This window comes from Aspergillus brunneoviolaceus, assembly GCF_003184695.1.
Source record: "Aspergillus brunneoviolaceus CBS 621.78 unplaced genomic scaffold BO95scaffold_62, whole genome shotgun sequence".
In the NCBI taxonomy this organism is placed as follows: Eukaryota; Fungi; Ascomycota; class Eurotiomycetes; order Eurotiales; family Aspergillaceae; genus Aspergillus; species Aspergillus brunneoviolaceus.
This window is the reverse complement of record NW_020290792.1, coordinates 253,550-272,235: the sequence shown is the minus strand read 5'-3', so window position 1 is coordinate 272,235 and position 18,686 is coordinate 253,550. Positions and strand designations below refer to the sequence as shown.

The 18,686-nt window shown below is 55.3% G+C and overlaps 8 protein-coding genes across 8 annotated transcripts; 3 read left to right on the top strand and 5 right to left on the bottom strand.

Moving 5' to 3' along the window:
* Positions 1–807: 807 nt before the first annotated feature.
* On the top strand, positions 808–1,374 carry BO95DRAFT_319959 (O-methyltransferase; the record flags this gene model as incomplete). The annotated part of the gene is made up of 1 exon (XM_025581780.1): positions 808–1,374. A coding segment is annotated over one exon (567 nt), but the record flags the coding sequence as incomplete, so codon positions are not given.
* Positions 1,375–2,048: 674 nt separating this feature from the next.
* Positions 2,049–4,001, top strand: BO95DRAFT_420289 (flavin monoamine oxidase family protein; the record flags this gene model as incomplete). The annotated part of the gene is made up of 3 exons (XM_025584523.1): positions 2,049–2,793; positions 2,858–3,158; positions 3,226–4,001. The coding sequence occupies exons 1-3, from the start codon at positions 2,476–2,478 to the stop codon at positions 3,999–4,001; spliced, it is 1,395 nt and encodes a 464-aa protein (XP_025439256.1). The 5' UTR covers positions 2,049–2,475.
* A 765-nt stretch (positions 4,002–4,766) lies between these two features.
* Positions 4,767–7,294, bottom strand: BO95DRAFT_503821 (Zn(II)2Cys6 transcription factor). Its single transcript, XM_025591097.1, has 3 exons — positions 7,013–7,294; positions 6,756–6,920; positions 4,767–6,656 (listed from the first exon to the last, which is right to left on the bottom strand). The coding sequence occupies exons 1-3, from the start codon at positions 7,142–7,144 to the stop codon at positions 4,995–4,997; spliced, it is 1,959 nt and encodes a 652-aa protein (XP_025439255.1). The 5' UTR covers positions 7,145–7,294; the 3' UTR covers positions 4,767–4,994.
* A 240-nt stretch (positions 7,295–7,534) lies between these two features.
* Positions 7,535–9,326, bottom strand: BO95DRAFT_466675 (amino acid transporter; the record flags this gene model as incomplete). Its single annotated transcript, XM_025589233.1, has 2 exons — positions 7,535–8,723; positions 8,812–9,326. The coding sequence occupies 2 exons, from the start codon at positions 9,324–9,326 to the stop codon at positions 7,535–7,537; spliced, it is 1,704 nt and encodes a 567-aa protein (XP_025439254.1).
* A 905-nt stretch (positions 9,327–10,231) lies between these two features.
* Positions 10,232–11,609, top strand: BO95DRAFT_516994 (uncharacterized protein; the record flags this gene model as incomplete). Its single annotated transcript, XM_025591862.1, has 3 exons — positions 10,232–10,617; positions 10,680–11,007; positions 11,133–11,609. 3 exons carry the CDS (start codon positions 10,232–10,234, stop codon positions 11,475–11,477), a joined length of 1,059 nt encoding a protein of 352 aa, XP_025439253.1. The 3' UTR covers positions 11,478–11,609.
* A 1,452-nt stretch (positions 11,610–13,061) lies between these two features.
* Positions 13,062–14,233, bottom strand: BO95DRAFT_370272 (putative C6 finger domain protein; the record flags this gene model as incomplete). The annotated part of the gene is made up of 3 exons (XM_025582906.1): positions 13,062–13,723; positions 13,775–14,101; positions 14,167–14,233. The coding sequence occupies 3 exons, from the start codon at positions 14,231–14,233 to the stop codon at positions 13,062–13,064; spliced, it is 1,056 nt and encodes a 351-aa protein (XP_025439252.1).
* A 2,513-nt stretch (positions 14,234–16,746) lies between these two features.
* BO95DRAFT_232593 (uncharacterized protein) lies at positions 16,747–17,458 on the bottom strand. Its single transcript, XM_025581279.1, has one exon. It carries the CDS (start codon positions 17,216–17,218, stop codon positions 16,835–16,837), a length of 384 nt encoding a protein of 127 aa, XP_025439251.1. The 5' UTR covers positions 17,219–17,458; the 3' UTR covers positions 16,747–16,834.
* Positions 16,786–17,671, bottom strand: BO95DRAFT_232631 (uncharacterized protein). Its single transcript, XM_025581280.1, has 2 exons — positions 17,198–17,671; positions 16,786–16,877 (listed from the first exon to the last, which is right to left on the bottom strand). The coding sequence occupies exon 1, from the start codon at positions 17,522–17,524 to the stop codon at positions 17,234–17,236; it is 291 nt and encodes a 96-aa protein (XP_025439250.1). The 5' UTR covers positions 17,525–17,671; the 3' UTR covers positions 16,786–16,877; positions 17,198–17,233.
* Positions 17,672–18,686: the final 1,015 nt, after the last annotated feature.

Below are 18,686 nucleotides of genomic sequence, written 5' to 3'. Positions count from 1 at the left end.
GGGGTTAACTTTTGGAATTGTTGGTGAGAGATGTTATATCCGAGGACTGTGGGGGTGGGCGGAGGTGGAAGCGATGGAGCTGGGGGTTTGGGTGGTGCACAGGTGGATTCGGTGGTCTAGTCTGGTGTTGCTCTTGACAGCTTGCTGAAGCTATGTGATGTTTTCTAAGTACGTAGTATCGACTCTGTTTGTTCACCAAATGCAGAATGTCAGAGTCTTGGGGGAAGTTTATTGCCAAGTTTGAGCTATATAGGAAGTCGACCAAATTGAGCTATATAGAAGGAAAGTCGACCTCCTCCACACTCAAACTCACAAGCTTGACTCACCCACAAGAACTCTACTAGCAGTAGTGAAGCCCACGAGCATCTTGAAATCCTTTTCTAATCTAGCTTGTACGGCCTGGTACAGCCATCGAAATAGATCCAGCAGCTAACGAAGATGATCTTCCCTCCGCTGCCGGCCCAACTCGGACATATCCTCGGCTTTACAGCAGCTCGGCCCTAAGAAAATCGAGGCCGAGTGTATCCCCGCATCTCGGTCTATGCCTCGGAGACAGCGCTTTTGATCTGATAAGATCAATTCCATAGAGAGGCAGCCACAGTATAGCAAGTATAAAGACCAGTTCCCTTCATGATCGCCAACCATCAGATTCCAACCTCACCATCCAACCATTCCCAACAATCCTGATCAACACCAACAATGACCACCCAATCCCTCCCAACCATCTGGCACGGCGTACGTCCACCCCACTCCCACCCCGTTTACCCAGAACTAATACCCCCAAAGGACGGCCGCGAACAAGCCCTCCAAGCCCACCTCCTCCATCACCCCGCCGCCGCCCACCTCCGCAACAACCCCACCGCCATCCTCACGGAAATCGACAACTGGGCCACCGCCCACAACCACTGCATGATGACCATCGGCCCCGAACGCAGCCAGCCCATCGTCGATCTCATCCGCTCCTCCTCCCCGCGCACGATAGTCGAGCTAGGCGGCTACATCGGCTACTCCGCCATCCAGTTCGCCGACGAGCTGCGCCGCACCACCACCACCACCACCCCCGGCATCGCAGCACGGTACTACAGCCTCGAGAGCAACGCCGCGTACGCGGCGGTAGCGCAATCGCTGATCGACTTCGCGGGGCTGGGGGATCTGGTGCGGGTGCTTGTGGGCGAGGCGAAGGAGTCGTTGGCCCGGGTGGCACGGGAACTTGGGGGCAACACAGCGGTAGATCTGCTGTTTGTCGATCATTGGGGGGAGCTGTATCTTCCAGATTTGCTGGTCGCCGAACACTTGGGGCTGTTGAGGGAGGGCGCGCTGGTCGTGGCGGATAATGTGGGGATGGAGGGGGCGCGGGCGTATGCGCGGTGGATGGAGCAGGCGGTGCATGAGGTCGAGGGGAGGGTGGTGCGATATGAGAGTCGGACGTTGCCTTATACTTTGGTCAATGGGCAGGAGGTTTGTTTACCTTTGATCGTGAGATTGAGGGTGTGGTGTTGCTGACTTTGTTTTGTTCTAGGATGCTGTGATGATTAGTAGGAAGGTTTGAGGGGTGAAGAGTATTTGGAGTGGCGTTGGTGATGGCTGGGTGTGGTGAGCGTGGGAATATACTATTCCCTTCTCGGGCCGGTGGTACAGTACTTTACCCGTGCGAAGACGGCTTTCGATCACGCTGCTCTAATTATCTCTTGGCCAACATCTGGTGTTATATTGTTGATACTTCGTGATGGTTTTGTCTGGCGATATCATCTCTGTTGCACCAGGTGATGGTTATGGGTGGTGCTGCCTTCATTCAAGTCAAGAAAGTTATGCGTTCTTAAGCTAGACCATCATGTTTGCAATGTTTGCCTGAGGTCGCGGCGGCGTCCTCTGCAGTCTGCTCCACCCTTATATTTGGGGAGACGTTTGAGTGAAAATCTTGACTCTCCTTGCTCTGGTTATTTTCGGGTCCCAAATTGGCATTGTTATCAATAATTGGAAAACACATTGCGAGATATGGGACTCACACCATAGTATACCGAGTCTTGGCACGGAAGCGGGCGAGCGGGCGTAAAGATAGTCGATAGTTACTGAGATAGTACGCAACAGCAAAGTCTGATGCAGAAAGCGAAAGGTCTTTGCCCATTGCATAGAACTGGCTGTGCTCACTGTTGCAGGACACACGGCAGCAAGAAAACCCCCAATGCATGCTGCACTGCACCCTGCAGTCATGTGAGTGCCCTCCCGATCCGGCAAAAACCATGAGAGCCAGCCCTAAGCCAGATCGGGAGATGACAATGAGAGCTCCCCGTGCCCCGGCCAGGAAGGGTACCTTCCTCTCTTGGCCAACTTTCCGCTGCTACCATTGCTACAAATCATACCATGCAATATTGTAACACATATATATGAAGCTCCCCAGCCTAGCTCTCATCCAAACCACCTTCCCAGCCCCAAAACTTCCCCCCTTTACTGACCCTTTACTGGCAGAACCCCATCATGTACGACGTGATCGTCATTGGCGCCGGCTTCAGCGGCCTCCAAGCGGCCTACTCCGCCCAGCAAGCCGGGCTCTCAGTTCTCGTTCTCGAAGCCCGCGACCGCGTCGGCGGCAAGGTCTGGAGCGTGCCGCTGGCCTCGGGACGGGGCTGCGTCGAGCTCGGCGCCGCCTGGATCAACGACACCCTGCAGCCGCGGGTGTGGGCGTATGCGCAGCGGTTCGGGATGAAGGTCGTGCAGCAGCGGCTGGCGGGCCAGGCGGTGATGGAGCCGAGCGGGGAGGAGCGGTTTCTATTTCCGTTCGGCGTGACGCCGGAGGTGCGTGACCTTCTCGTTTCACCCTATTGGGATGAGATGCTGACAAGCTGGGGGGGCGAAACAGTTCAGCGAGGACGAGAAGAAGAGCCTGGAGTCCGTCCGCGACCACATCCAGGCCGAATCGCTCAAACCGGGGCCCGTCTCCGTCGAGGACGACAGCATCACGTTGGAGGAGTACGTGCGCAACCTCGGGGCGCTGCCCAGGGTGGTCCAGATGGTGAACCTGTGGGCGCAGGTGATGCACGGGGTGGAGGCCAGCGAGGAGTCGGCGGGGTGGTTTATCGACTACTGTCGTCGCAACCGGGGACTGTTGGCTGTCCGTGCGGACGACGCGTCGGGGGGACAGTATTTGCGCTTTCAGGATGGTGAGCCCATCCCCAAAGACCTATCCCAACGAGACGTACACCAGCTAACATCAGCCCACCTGCAAAGGCGCCCAAACAATCGCCACCCGCCTGGCAGCCCTGATCGGCCACCAAAACATCCACCTCTCGACCCCCGTACAGGCCATCCACGACCACGCCTCCCACGTCACCGTCACCGTCACTACATCCGATAAGAAAGTCTACACGGCCCGCAAGCTCATCCTCTCCCTCCCCAGCACCATGTACAAAGAGCTCACAATCACGCCCCCGCTTCCCCCCGCCGTCCGCACCGTCACCGACACCACCATCCTCGGCGACTACAACAAGGCCATCATCTGCTACGACACGCCCTGGTGGCGCGCCCAGCACTTCAACGGGTACTTCGCCAGCTACGCGGGGCCCGTCATCTTGGCGCGGGACACCTCTGTCGACGAGAAGCGGCACTTCTCGCTGACGTGCTTCGTGAACGGGAACCCAGGGAGGCAGTGGAGCCGGCTGCTGCCGCACGAGCGGCGGGCGGCGGTGCTGAAGCAGCTGGCCCGGGTGTTTGGGCAGGACGACACGTCCGAGGTGTGGCGCCCGATCGAGATGTTCGATCAGATCTGGCAGCATGAGCGGTATAGTCGGGGCGCGTTGGCGCCGATCACGGCGCCGGGGCATTTGGCGCGGTACGACGAGGTGTATGGGCGGGCGGTGGGGAATGTGCATTTCGTGGGGACGGAGTATAGTGCCGTCTGGAAGGGGTATATGGAGGGGGCGTTGTGGTCGGGGGAGAAGGGGGCGGAGGAGGTGGTGCAGGCCTTGAGGGGGAGGGGGAGGGGGATGGGGAGGGCGGTGTTGTAGTTTCTTTTCGCTTGTCTTCTTTTCTGGTGGGGGTGTTTATTGCGGTTCCAGCTTATTGACGTAGTGGCGAATACTATAGTAAGACTTGATGCGCCTTTCTGCTCGAGGTATTGTGATTCTCACAGTTCAAATAAACTGCATGCCCTTCCTTCTCCACTATACTATACAGTAAAATTCTCACTACGAATCAACCCATCCCAAATCCATGCAACATGGTCGAATTGACATATTCAAAAGCAATGCAGCCCCGTCCATGGATTTATCACCAAACACATTCTCCCCTCCCACCATTCATTCAGTCTCCTACGCAGACCCAGGAAAGGGGAACTCTTTTCCCGTTCGGGCCCTCAAACCCACGGCCGGGACACAGACCTCGGACTGCACCCAGGTATTACCACTTAGTAGAAGCACTAGTTACCGTGGTGGGTATCGCTCACTCCGTGCGTGTTGATAAGCTGCATACAATTTTAGCTACAGCGTTAGTTTGCTCTTACTGTTGTCTTTTTTGCCGGCTAGATATATACCGTCCACTGATCCGGAATCAGACTAGGGCAGGGCAGGTCGGGGGCGGGTTGGATTGCCTGATTCGGTAAGGAACGCGCTGCCGGGGCTTGACTGGGGTGGATTCTGGTATTGATGTTGTTCTTCTGGGTTCGGGTTTGGGGTCTGGAGTGAGGTGTACAAGACAAGCTAGATGTGGGAATGGGATGGAGGGTAGACAAGTGCTTTTAAGGGGGTGTTGATTATTTCTTTGTCAAGGGGTATGTTTGAAGTACAGTGCTTTGGGGGTCGTCACATCATCTGAGGGGCAGTTTATAGACCCAAGATCCTCACAGAAGTGAGTACAGTACAGTCTACTGTAGAAATTCTACCCTAAGGATCATTCATCATATCGCCACGCCACCCCCCTCACAATCTATCCCTATCTCCACTAACCCATAGCAGTGCCCTCCACAACATCCCCACTTCCCATCCAAGAGCCAAGCAGACATGCTACCCCATAATAGTCTCCAACCTTCTCTCCATCATAACATCTAACCAAAAAGCCTCCTCCGGATCCTCCTGACCTCCACCCCCCTCCTCCCCCCCACAAGCACCCGCATCATCCGCCCGCCTCCACACCTCGCGCACCAAATCCCCCACCCGCTCCAGCGGCGGCCGCGGCAGAATCCGCGTGAGATCCGCCAGCCGCGCGCTCACGCGCCGCCGCGCCTGCGCAATCTCCACATCCACGGCGTCGAACGGCGCCCACGCGTCCGCCGCCACGCCTAGCGGTGTTCCTCTCGAGAAAACCAGACTCCCCGCCGTCGCGGCCAGGAGGACGGGCTGCATTACCCTCGTCCCTGAGGTGACGGGGAGGGTTTCTAGTAAGGCGATGATGTGGAGGGCGAGGTGCCGTCGGAATTGGCGGGGGGTCATTCCCGAGGAGAGGATGGGCAGAGCCAGATGCTCGGGTATGTGGACGTCTTGCTGAGAGTGGAGTCTCGAGACGAGGATGGCCGGGAAGGCGTGGTAGATCTGCAGCAGGGCGACGCAGCGGTAGGCGTCGGCGAGGATGGTGAAGTGGTTCGACGGGGTGTTGGTGTCGCCTGTCGGGAGGTGGTGGCCTATGCCATCGACGTCGAAGGTGAGGAGCTCGGTTTCGAGGGTTTGGGCTTTCGCGTGGGGAGTTGAGTGGATGGCGTCGTCGTAGGGGAGTGGGTTTGTTTGCTGGGTTTCTGGGGAAGTGGTCAGGCTGATGGGTGGCGCGTGGCGCGCAGACCGAATGAGGCGTGCGATCTGATAGAAATACTGCAGAGCAGTGGGGAGAGGCCCCGTCCACGGGTGTAGAAGGGGTTGGCCGTTGACCACGTAGATCGGTAGGTGGTGGTCGCTGTCGCCGTCGCTGTCAGCAGCCCCGACATCCGAGATATCCTGCGCGACGAACGCGGCTAGCATGTTCCAGTATAATAGACACTGCTTGAAAAATGGATACTGTTGGGTGAGGACCTCCGAATTCGAGGATGATGTGGGAGATTTGTGTCCGTGGCTCCGGCTCTGTCGCACGAGGAACCGCCGCGCGGCCTGGAGATAGGACAACCCCAGGTCGCCCCCGTTGTGCCACGCGGTGGTCGACCCGACCATCAACAGGCCGTAGAATAGATTCTCGTCGTTCAGCGTCGGCGACACCGCCATCGCCTCCTGCAGGGCGTGGATGGCCCGCCGCTGCATCTGGGCGCCCACGGCGCGCATGCCGGGAAAGTCGCCGGCCAGCGAGGCGGCGGCCATGCTCTGGATGGCGTAGTAGATGGGGGCGTTCTGGCTCCAGAGGCGCGCGATGTTGGTGCGGAAGGGGTTGAGGTCCGAGTCGAACGACGACCACATGGCGCAGACGTAGTCAAAGTAGTATTCCACCAGCAGGGCGGGGAGGTGCACGAGGAATGAGGGTATGGAGGTGTCTGTGAGTCGTCGCCGGAGATTCTCCAGGTTGTCTATCTGGTTTGGGGTGCCGGCAGACGACAGGCCTGGTAGAGCGAGGGCATTGTGCAGCGCCTGAGGAGTTGGTGCCGGTAGAAGGTCAGCCAGACTACCTCCGTCCATCTCCGTGAGAAGCCCGATATCCAAGTCAACGGGGTTCGCCTGAGCATCAATCCCTTCTTCTTCTTCTCCCTCCAGCTCTCCAGTCAAAGGAAGTCTCTCGCCCTGCGTCCCCGGACCAGAGTCCCCAAAGTCATCCTCATCCTCAGCCAGAGGCAAAGTCGTAGCCATAGTCACAGCCACAGCCCCATCCCCCCTCCCAATTTCCCCAGCCCCAGCAACCCTCTTCCTCCTCTTTTCCCCCTCATCCCCCCACCGTATAAACGGCCGAGTATACCCGGGACACGTCTGCCCCCGCCGCTGACACTCATAACAAGCAGGCTTGCTCTCATCGCATCGTCGCTGTATTCCCCCTCAGCATCCAGTACCATCCCTCATGCACCTGCCAGGCAAAAAGAAAAAAGAAGCAAAAAAGAAAAAAGGCGAGAACGCACCCGTCGCTTCTTACAACTCTCACATCCCGTGCGGGATTTCGGAGCTCGGCGTTTATTTTTCCCTTTTGAGGGTGGTTGTATCTGTGTTTGCGTTGGCCAATTTGGTGGTAAGTCGGGGTTTGTGATTTCCATTTGCTTATTCGATTCGGGTTGGTTGATTGTAGATGCTTGGGGGGGAGGGGGGAGAAAGGGAAGGGAGGCGAAGGAGCCCAGGAGAGTTTCTCGTGTTAAGACATATAGGGAAAGGAATCCCCCCCGCCCCTCTCGCCTTTATTGTGCTTTGGCTGTGGAGGGGTGGGGTGTTATGTGTGATATCACTAGTCACTAGTCTAGTAGCCTAGATAAGGCGTGATGGAGGATTGTCGCTTTTGGTGGGATTTGCTATCGCTATCTACAGATGTACAGTACTCCAACAAGGCAAGCTAAAAATAAGCGGCCGATTTTACCCCGCATTTCCAGCTGTACTGCACGGCACTGCACTTTTCAAACAGCCTTCGGCTGGGTTTTCATTCCTGATTTGGATCACTCACTTATCTTGTCCTTCCAGACCAAAAGCCCCCGCAGAGACTGCAGCATCTCCTCCCAGAATCCCACCGCGGGCTGCGTGACCTCCAACTCCGCCTCATACGCCGTAATGGCCGGCGCCTCCCAGACCAGATCCGCCTCCTCCGGCCGGACGAACTTGGTCTGCTTCAACAACTTCCACCCCAGGAACAGCGCGGGCGCCACGATCACCATCGTATAGTAGGTGACAAAGTCCGCCGCGCTCCAGGGCATGAAGCTGCTGTAGCCGTAGCACGTCACGACACAGACCATCCAGACCAAGCCGATGTACGCGCTCCAGGGCTGGAACCATCCGCGATAGGGCAGCTGGGCGCGATCGAAGCCCTGGGCCTGACACGCGCGGTAGAAGCAGATGTACGTCGTGGTCATGACGATGTAGTTAATCACGCCGGCGGAGGTGGTCAGGTTGATGATCCAGCTCAGCACAGTGGCGGTGTTGTTGGAGAGCTGCAGGAAGGACAAGAAAGGGAACAGCATCACGACGCCGAAGCAGTAGATGGGGACGCCGTGGCGCGTGCAGCGCCGGAAGATGCGCGGGGCGCGGCCCTCGACGGCCAGGCCGTGCAGCACCCGCGTCGCCGTGTAGGTGTACGTGTTGCCCGCCGAGAAGATGCTGGTCACGAGCAGCGCGTTGACGATGTGCGGCAGCACGCTGACCCCCAGGTTGCCCATGGCGATCACGTACGGCGACGCCGACGCCGACCCCGCCCCCGCCGACGCCCCCGTCGTGATCGCCACCAGGTTTGCGTCGTTGTACGCCACCACCACCCCGACGCAGAGCGCGCTCCCGATGAAGAACACCCCGAACCGCCAGTACACTGTCTTGAACGCGTTCTTGATGTACCGCCGCGGGTGCTTGCTCTCCGCCGCCACCATCGAGATGTACTCCGGTCCCACGCAGGCGAATGACGCCGCCCACAGCGCCGCCAGAAACCCTTCGAACCGGCCCAGCGCCCCCGTCGCCAGATGCGTTGCGAACGCGCCCGGGGTATTCCAGTAGCGGAACCCGTACGCATCGCCCTGCGGGTTGCCGCCCACCATGGTGATGAAGGTGAACAGAAACAAGACAAAAAACAGGATCACCTTGCCGCCGGAGAGCCAGAATTCCGCCTCTCCGTAGGCTCGGACTGCGAGGACGTTAAGGGACCTGCGAAGGAGATGTGAGTAAGGCGAGTCTTCTGAGGGCTTTTGTGTTTCCTAATCAGGGGGTCGCGTATGGGAAGGAAGTGGCTTACGCATATAGTACAATACACGCCACGCAGATGGCCGCGGTGGGGATATGATCGCTCCAGAAAGCCAGCACCTCGGTCAGCGCCGTGATTTCAAAGGGGATTAGCAGCGCTTCGTAGAAGAAGAAGTTCCACCCGGCCATGAACCCGAAGGCGTCGTCCACCCACCGGCCGGCCAGACGGATAAATCCCCCTCCAACGGGCATGTACGTGGACATCTCGGCAATGCAGTTGTTCACCAGCGAGAGCATGCAGCTGTAGATGATGTACGCGAGCAGGAGACTGCCCGGGCCGGATTTGGTGAGGGCGGTGCCGATGCTCACGAACACCGCAGTCCCAATCGAGCCCCCAATCGCAATCAGCTGAATCTGTCGGTTATCCAGGCGACGCTGTAATCCATGGGCATCTGGCGGGATAATGGATCCGGGTTCAACGTCGGAAACGGTAGCATACACGTCGCTTTGGGCGGCCGATTTGCCTTTCTCCTCGTCTACAGGACGATGTTGCATGGGGGGTGTCATGGTGGGCGGGGACGGTTGAAAATGACAGGTTGGGGGAATCCGTACAGGTACGTATTGTATGGGGTACAAAGCCCTTTATAGCGCTAGCTTATCTCTACCCGGCCGGGGAATCCAATTTCAATCTGTCATGAATCGCAACGAAACACCAAAGCGAGCAATCTCTTCCAGGCTGATCCCGATGTGCACTGTCATGGAATAAGCATATCGGGCTTGAGCTGGAGTTCATTGGCCATTGATGGACTGCTGTCAATGTTTTTGCCACACTGTGCGCTCAAAGCATCGATCGTGAGGGTTATCGAGGCCTCTTATCAGGCCCAGAGCAGACTAAGATACCGAGTAAGCAGACATAATTGGCCCCTCACGTAGTGCGAGATAAGAATGTGTCGCTGGAGCCCAGTATTGGTCCTTGTTCATGTGGCGTGTCGTCACCGGCGAGGGATTGGCAAAGGAGACAGGACCACAGCTGTCAGGGCCTTGCAGAGATTTCGGTCGTCAGCACACGATTTTCAGCTGGAGGGCAGCCCTGCGGATGTATCTTATACTCGTTAGCCAGTCGGACAGAGATCGGATGATCAATTACTCATGCATCGCGAGCTCTCTCTTGATTCGAGCGAGGATTGTTTGCCTCCTGAGGCATGGAGCCCCGGATTCCTATCCTTTTTCGGTACTCCCACGCGCCGTCTGGTCCAGAGTATACATCCATCGAACATGTATATCCTCCACTTAGACCACAGCGGATTGTTGAACGTTTGTGGACTATCTTCCACGTCGTGGTGGGATATACTGGTGAGCACAGAGTGGTGATGCTGGTATAAAGGCCTCTTCAATCATGGACCATCGACAACATCAACGACAGATCCATCTCCACTCTCAATCACCAAAAGCCTCCAACATCGATACTCATCATGGCCGCCGCCGCCGTGCAAGCCCCCATTGCCATCCAGGCTCCCGTCGCGCCACCCACCGTGGTCGCCTCAACCACCTTGCGCGCCACACGACCCACTAAACAGATTCCCGAGTCCATCATCGAGCGAGCGCGCGCCGTCGAAAAAGTGGACTTCGACGCCACCAAGCACCTGGCGACTGCCACACCCGGAAAGGTCTTCATGATGAAGGACCTGGGCTTCGAAGGCGCGGGGATCTCGCCGACTGCACTCTCGGAGCCCTTCCCCCTCTTCACGCCAGAAGCGGTTCAGCAGATCCGAGCTGAAATCTTCAGCGAGCCTGTGCTCCGTGACTGCCAGTATGCCTCCAGCTTTGCGACGAACATGATCCGAGGATACGGGCCACAGTAAGAATCCTTTGGTGTGAAATTTGTCAACCCCTGAGAAAGAGGCTAAGCCGAGTTGCAAGACGAGCCCCCTTCATCTTCAACGCCTGGCACAGCCCCGAGCTCCTGGCCACCATCTCCCGCGTCGCGGGGATCGAGCTCGTGCCCGCGATGGACGTCGACGTAGGCCACGTTAACGTCTCTGTCAACGACGCCGTCGTCGAGTCGACAAAGTCCTCCACCGCCGACTCAGACGACGATGATGACAGCGTGCCCGCCTTCGCCTGGCACCACGACAGCTACCCCTTCGTATGTGTGACGATGCTCTCCGACTGCGAAGGGATGGTCGGCGGCGAGACCGCCGTGAAGACGGCCAACGGGGAGGTGTTGAAATTCCGGGGACCGCTGATGGTGCGTCGCTGCTCTCGCTCCCCCCCCCCCCCCCTTAACTATCACCTGTCCCAATCAATGCATCTATCTCTTTAACCCTCTCCTCATTTCTCCCCAACCCCTTGCTAACCTTCATTCCGGGATAGGGCACAGCCGTCGTAATGCAAGGCCGGTACATCGAGCACCAAGCGCTGAAGGCCATCGGCGGCCGCGAGCGCATCAGCATGGTGACCGCGTTCCGGCCCCGGAACCCCCTTGTCAAGGACGAGACCGTGCTGACCAGTCTGCGGGGCATCAGCGAGCTGCCCGAGCTGTACAGCCAGTATGCGCTGTACCGGATGGAGAACCTGGAGGAGCGGCTGCGCGTGCAGCTGAAGAGGCTGCGGGAGCAGCACGCGCGGCGCTGCTTCGATGTCGATGCGATTCGGGGGGCGTTGGGGGAGCAGCGAGCGTTTCTAGAGGCGACGCTGGAGGAGTTGGTGGATGTGTAGGTCTTATTGGTTTTGATGGGGGAGGATGATGAGGATGTTAATGAATATGATTATGAATATGATCTGAGGGTTTGTCTCTTGTGCTTGTGTCTGGTTCGATGAAGGAGGTTTCTGGCGATGGTGTAGGTGTGGAAATGATGGAAATGATGGAAGGCGAAGGTACGGTCACTGCTTTGATGGCTTACCTGGAACTGACGGGCACGTGTCGTCGGTGTTTGTCCTGTTTTATACCTTCTATACGGTTCCTACCTGGTATCATCTAACTCGCTCCCCTCTGGGATTTGCGCTTCCATTGTTCCAGTTAGGTAGCCATCCCTTTCATTGTTAGGATCCAGGCATCGTACAACAGACGAAAAGAATATTCCCCTGCAGGGGGGACTGTACCATCACTGCCTTGAAGTTATGTACTTTGTTTTCCTCCGTGGTCCGCGGGGGAATATGCCTGCGAAGGAGGCGAAGACTTTCCGCCGGTATCTGAAATGCAGATGGCTTGAAGTCTTCTTTCGGCCAAATTGCTTGCACTCATTTTTGTCGTGATCTGCAAGAGGTGGGAGTTCGACAGAAATGGGACTGGGGCGAGTGCAGTACCACGCAGACGACTGGCGATGGGTGCGTACACTTTCTAGAATCACCCTAATTCTCCTGTCTCTCCTTTCTCACGTTCTCTATCCCCTGTGGTTGTCTTTTCGAGGCTGGTTTGTGGAGGTATCTATGCTTTCTCGTTGTCTCAACCTACAGAGGCCAAAGTGAGAAGAGGAGGATGGAGGTCATAACCGGGATACTGGATACTGGGAAGTAGAGTCAATTCTCATATCAAACATCACTTGCCTCAGTCTACAGTATACCCATGCACAAGAAGAACGTATCAACATTAGTCTAAATGCCCGCGAGTCAAATACAGTAAACCCCTCTGCCCTCAACCAGCCAGCCAGCCACCCAATCCATCTATTCGGGGAATCAAAACCAAAACGGAAGAAAACAACAACACGAACAAAGTAAGTGGCTAGGTAGTATGTCGAGCCGGTGCAGAATGGTAGGACGCCTCTATGTTCCATGATCTTCATGTCGAACAACAGTCTATCGGTCATCCCGTCCTGACAGATCCCAACCCACCGATCCGGGTCCAAGACGGCTGAGCCCAAGATCCACTGAACGCCGAAAGCAAACAGACAACAAAATATCAAAAGATAATCAGACACCCGTCCCGCTGGTGACTTAACACATAGCTCGTGACGCACGCCATGGATATCCAACGCTAAATATGAACACTCGAAGAGGAAGCTGAGGTGGGGGAAAATGGTAAGTAGATGAAACTTCTGTCCAGCAGCAAGGAGGACAGGGGAGAAACAATCGTCAAATAGAAGAAAATGGGGTCTCGTGGGTCGAATCGAAATAAATGTACCGCCCAAGATCCTATGCGCCCGCTAACAAGCAGCCTGGTATTGTAAAGCTGTATGCATGGTTGGTATCAGACGGAGAAGAAACGAAAAGTATGCAATGCGTCGCCCGGGGTATTATGCCACTGTAGAGTTTGGAAAGTTCTGGTTGGGAATGTTTCGTAATTGCCCATCATCGGCTGCTTCGTCATTGCGGGGATTGTCCTGGACCTGGATGTCCCATCGGCGGAGGACTACCAAAGCCGGCTTGTTGCACAGGATCGCCAGCGTACATAGGGTACTGCACCACGCTCATGGGAGACATGGCGTTGACATCCTGCCAACCAGGATATCCCATCGTCCCTGGCTGGCCAGGGTAGGACACAGATACCGGTGTCCCTTGAAGATCGGCGGAAGGAGGACTCTGGGGGTTCGTCGGAACGCCCGGGAACGACTGCGCCGGGCTGGTCATTCTGCGTTTGAGATCCGCGGGGAGCGGCTGCATAAATTGAGCAGGGTTGGGATAAGGCGCAGTCATGTCGGTCGGTTGCGCAGGGAACGTCATTGATCGCGCGGGAGCAACCTGCCACACCGATCCATCGGGTTGCATTGCGTACGTGGGTGCAGCATTGAGCGCTGGGTTTTGCGACGGGACTGTCGGGGTGGCCGGTAAAGGGGACGCGGTCGGCATTGGGGCCATTTGACCCGGCGCAGGCGCCCAGACATTGGCAGGTACGTTCATCATGTTCTTGCCCGCGGCCATGGACGCTAGCATTTGTTGATCGGGGATCGTTGTAAACTCATCCCAGGCGACAGTAGACGAGTCGATAGACGGATGCGGCGCGAATTCAGAAGAAGGAACACTGCGCTCTGTAAGTGCGTTAGTTCATCGACCCACCCCTTCACGAGAGATCCACAAACCAGGAGCAAAAGTCGCCATCGGATTGCCGGGGAAGACAGCGGCGTTGAACCCCGCTACGTCTGGGTTCGCACCCAGTGCCATTGATTGGTAAGGGAAGTAAGCTTCTGTTTGGTCGCCAGTGAGAGTTGGAGGCGATGACGAGGCTGTCGAGGGATCTGTCGATGCCGTTTCCAATCGGGAACTCGGGCGTGATTTCTTCTCGATGGGAGGCTGCTGGTCAACGGGAAAGAATTGGCACTCTTTTCGCAGTCGGATGCAGTTCTCGCATCGTCCCTGAGTATCATCCGCGGCGAGAAGGCATCGGATTTTCCGTCGTCGACAGTGCACTTGGATGGTGATGAGTTCAACGGCTTTGATGGACACACAGAAGGTGGAGGAGAGCTGAGCTTACCGCATGCGACAGAGGTACGATGATATCCAAGCTTGTTGCGTTTCTTATCTGCAGCGGATGATTCCATGATCGCGCCTTGTGGTATCGGAGAGGGGTTGATGTTCTGAACGAGTGCGGGCATAGCCCCAGCAAAGGTAGATAGACGGTACGATGGAGATCTGAGGCAGTAGCTGCATTAATCGCAGAGAGCCGAAGGTCGAGATGGTGGAGTCAAGTGAGATGGCGGAAGTAGATCCCCGACGCGCGAAGAGGATATAGAGGTGTAACAGATTGTTGGAGTCTCGATAAGCAGGCGTCAAGTCAATGCGACAGACACTGGAAGTGAATTTGTCGCAAGAAAAGCCAGGAGTGGGTGGGGGAGGCGAGATGGGAGTCTAACGGTGATCACGGTTGTTATCGTGGTACGTATTGCGAATGGCCTCGTTTCAGCAGTGGGACTCCACACTTTGTCCGCAGCAGGCACCGTCTAATGCCACACCCACACACACAGAACCACACAACCACAAAACCACAGTCCAGGAGAGAGACAGGGTCGGTTTCACGCGACTTGAGCGGACCGGGGCGCAAGCACCACAAGTGAGACCTGGATTAAGATTCGTAGTCTTCGAGATTATTGTCCACCGATTTTTGGCCAAGCTTCCTTGTCGCAATGTATTAGCGGGGGGGGGAAGGAAGGAGGGTGTCGCAAAGGATAAATTTCGGCCCAGCCCAGATAAATTGAGATGGCGGAGGGAACCAGGGATCCGCCCTGAAATATTAAAATAATTAAAGTATGTAGTCTGGATGGAACACTGGAGCTGCAGGTAATCAAAGAAGTGTAAGGAACGAAGTGAGGCAGGAGACACGGGGGGTGAAAGATGTCAGTTGATGAAAAATAGTTGATCGTGCGGGATGATTAGTGGTGATAATGAAGGATGGGATAATTAACCCCAGAGCGGGGAGGAAGAGGGGGGGGGAGGAGAGAGAAACGGTGAGGGGTGAAAGGATTAAGACGAGGGGAATAAGAAAGAGGAGGAGAAGGAGGTGAAGAGAGGAAGAAAGTGAGAGAGGGAGAGAGAGAGAGGGAGAGGAAGAGGGACAGAAGGAAAGAAGGAAAGAGAGTGGTGGAAGTTGAATCGGCCAGTCGCAAAGTGGTAGTAGTCGTAGTAGTAGGAGTGGTGTGAATGATGAAGCGAAGTCAAGTGAAGTAAGTCAGTGTAGTAGGAGTAATAGTAGTCAAGCAAAACAGTCCAGAGGAAATACGGAGAACTCCCTCCGTAGGAGTCGTAGTATCGTGGTTTCGCTCGGGATCTAGGATGGATCTCGGGACTTTTAATTTATCTGGTTGATTTTATTTCCTGCGATTGCTTAGGATCACTTTCCCTTCTGGGAGAGCTCGTTTCGCTTGGTCTTCTAACTCCTCTGCTAAGGTTCAGCCAGCTGAAGTGCCGACAATGCAGAGGATCTGGCTGGTCTCTGTAGAGAGGGTATTCTCGATCGATGCCAGAGTGAACGATAGGGCAGATACCCAAGGAAAAGGGGTGTTGAAAGCCAAAACACAAGGTAAAAGTATAAAATGTGAATAACAGGAAACACTATTAGGACAATCGCATCAGAGTGTCGAAAGTTTATGATGAACCGACAGTCAGTGGGAAGGGGAAAAATTAAAAGAAAAGGAAAAGTACAAGGGGAAAAAATTCATAGAAAAAAAGAAAAAAAACGAAGTAAAACAAAAAAAAAATAATATCTGCGATTCTTATTTTCGTCCCAACTCGAACTAACGTGAAGAATGGGAAAAAGATCAGGGTGGGTAGGGAGAAAATCAACATCATAATCACTCAGTCGCAGATACGTACATACGTACTGTAGTTCCAGATACCTACTTGCTCAGTGCTCACTAAAGGAGAGAGGGGGAAAAGGCAGAAGATGACGAAGTACTGAGTAGCAAAGTAACCTAAAATGAGCGGTTTTATTCGCACACAATATCCATTACCCAATCTTGTGTGAGATCGCTAATAAGGTACTGTCAGTGCTGAAGCAAAGCCATGGAACAAGAGGACTAAACCTGGCCTCGGGTGGGCATCCTATGCTAACTCCAGGGTGAAACACCTTCCTCGAGTGTTTTACTTTTCGCATCGTGTTCCTTGCAAAACTAGTCTAGGTACGAAGAGACTACTACGACACTACCAACCACCACCACGATGAATAATGATTATGATGATGGTGATGATGCTTACCTCACTGGCACTTTTCGCCTCCCCATCGGAGATTCCGACTGGGGCAGCAAGCAGTCAGCTCCTCCAGCAACCTCTGATCAGCAATCAGCCTCGACGCTTTGCCCGATCGAACGCGTTCATCCGACTACAGTTACTTCAGCGGGCGACAGGGATCATTACAGTGGCCCGGAATGTGGCGGTGGATTGTACCTAACTGATTCCCAGATTGGATCAGGAGAAGGAATGATAGGGAGCGACAGGGTTCAACATCTGGTTCCTGGCGTCGGAGGTGTGTAGATTAGCCAGGGACATATCCGATGATGACTGCAGGTGTGTGCAGGTCCCGATAGTGATGCTGGGAAGCTGATTCCTCCTCCCCTGTGGCAGGATCAGGGACGACCGATCATACCATTGAAGTCGAATGATGGCAGAAGACCGTTTTACCCCTGACCCTCTGCCTCTCTCCAGCTGGTTCATCCCAAACCACACGCACCCGTGGTCACAAGGAGACGGAAGCTGTGACAGACAGCCGGAAGAGGCTTAGTGAGAGGTGGAGATGAAAGTAAGAGATGGGAAAACGAGTCAAAAAGAGGAGCGACAGAAAGTGGGGAGGGGAGAAGGTGGAAGGATAAGCCCTGGGGCTCTTGGGAACACCTCATGACGAGCATAGGTAGGTGATGGGGATCTTGGCCTTGCTGACCTACTGGATGAGAGATAGGGAAAGGAGAAGATGATAGATCGCTGAGAGCGCGACAGAAAGAGAAAGGGAGAGAGAGAGAGAGAGCCGAGAACAGAGGAGAAGAGAAGAGAAAAAGGTCACTCAGTCGATAACTTACAGAGTACAGTGTGCATAGCATGAGTTATCCGCGACCTCAGCTGTCAATGAATTCATGATGTGAAGAACTGGGGAATCTGGATCCCGGGTCTTGCCCATTGAGCGTGGTTTTAAATTTAACTCCCTCGTTGGGACCCAGGGTTGAGGATAAAGCGTTCCATTGGATAGCCAAATGGGTGGGTTTGGAGGTGGGGCAGCAACTTGAAATCTCTTTGACGAACCCAATCACAGAGTTATGCCCTGGAGGTGCTCTAGTGCAGTGCAGTGCAGTGCAGTGCAGTGGTGCAGCCTGGAGCGTAGCTCTCAGGGACTTGCCCTTTAGAGGCATGACTTGGCGGTGACCACCTTATCCCACCTTAACCCAGGTGGGATTAGCGTGGACATGAAACACAGGCCTCGAAGTTTGCTGAGCTTCTCGAAGCCCTTCTGGAGGTCGGGACTCGTCATCAACTGGGGGCCTTTACCCCGTTGATTGGTGAGCCACCCTCTTCATCCCATCCCAATGATCCCATCATTTTCTCCGTCATCCTGGCTGCCACCTTTCCGGCTCTCCCACTGGTGCTTTCGGTTGCTGTCCGTTAATGAGGATGAGCAGATGGTGGGCAGATGGGTAGATTCATCCTTAGTCTCGTTTTCGTTTCTGGTTTCTCCTCCGACGCCTCTTTCTTTTCTCCAATTTCCCATTCTCCCATTGTCGCTCGAAATCCGCACCATAATTTCCTCCTTCCAACAGAACTAGGTGATATTTAGCAAATGCTCTCGCCCCCCCCCCCCCATCGCATCGGTTTTTCCATGTCTCAATGCTCCCCATCGTTACTACTTCGGAGTGTCAGGATAGCCTCCCCCTACTGTTGCAGGAAATAGACTCCGCTCCTGTCGGTGGGCAGACCAGATCTGTCACAAGGCGGTGGGCCCCTTTTTGGCCCCCGGTTTGATTAAGGATCATATCTGCATTCTTCTAGTGTGGCCAGTGGGCTGGGCCGGACTGGGCTGACGGCCGTGGTCGGTAAGGAATCAGACTTGCATCAAGCCAGGATGACAGACCAGGGTAGTGCAGGATATCTGCATATCACGATGGAGTCGAGATTGGAGCGACACTGTGCCAGTTCACACTAGCGATCAGATCTGGTTTCCACAGGACAAAACAAGCGCGACCCCTGCGGAGTGTTGCTCCGTAGAAAGGGTACATATATCTATCAGAAGCTGCAGGTGTATGGAGACTGTACAGTAGACGACTGGAGGCATTGTTCCTCAAAGGGCGGGTTGGGGTAGATTAGGACCGTATTCACCGGCAATTGCTCAGGGTCCTTCTGAAACCTCCCTAATCATCATCTCTGGCAATAGTCATGGATGAGTCGGTCGGATCCATCCTTAGTCTGTTTTGCGATCATAAGCTGGAACCGAGCTGAGGGCCCTGCTACTGGCGATGGAGCGAGAGGTACGTACGCACGCTTTGGAGGTCTCAGTAACGACAGCGGTGGTGGTGATGG

Excerpts from the sequence above, each read along its gene's own strand:
- BO95DRAFT_503821 (XM_025591097.1), bottom strand. The coding sequence starts at position 7,144 with ATGGAAATCACAAACCCCGACTTACCACCAAATTGGCCAACGCAAACA. Across the intron at positions 6,921-7,012 it reads AGAGTTGTAAGAAGCGACGG|CGACGATGCGATGAGAGCAA; the intron begins GTGCGTTCTCGC and ends GGGGGAATACAG. Across the intron at positions 6,657-6,755 it reads GGGGGGATGGGGCTGTGGCT|CTGGAGGGAGAAGAAGAAGA; the intron begins GTGACTATGGCT and ends TTGACTGGAGAG.
- BO95DRAFT_232593 (XM_025581279.1), bottom strand. The coding sequence starts at position 17,218 with ATGCTATGCACACTGTACTCTGTAAGTTATCGACTGAGTGACCTTTTT.
- BO95DRAFT_232631 (XM_025581280.1), bottom strand. The coding sequence starts at position 17,524 with ATGCCTCTAAAGGGCAAGTCCCTGAGAGCTACGCTCCAGGCTGCACCA.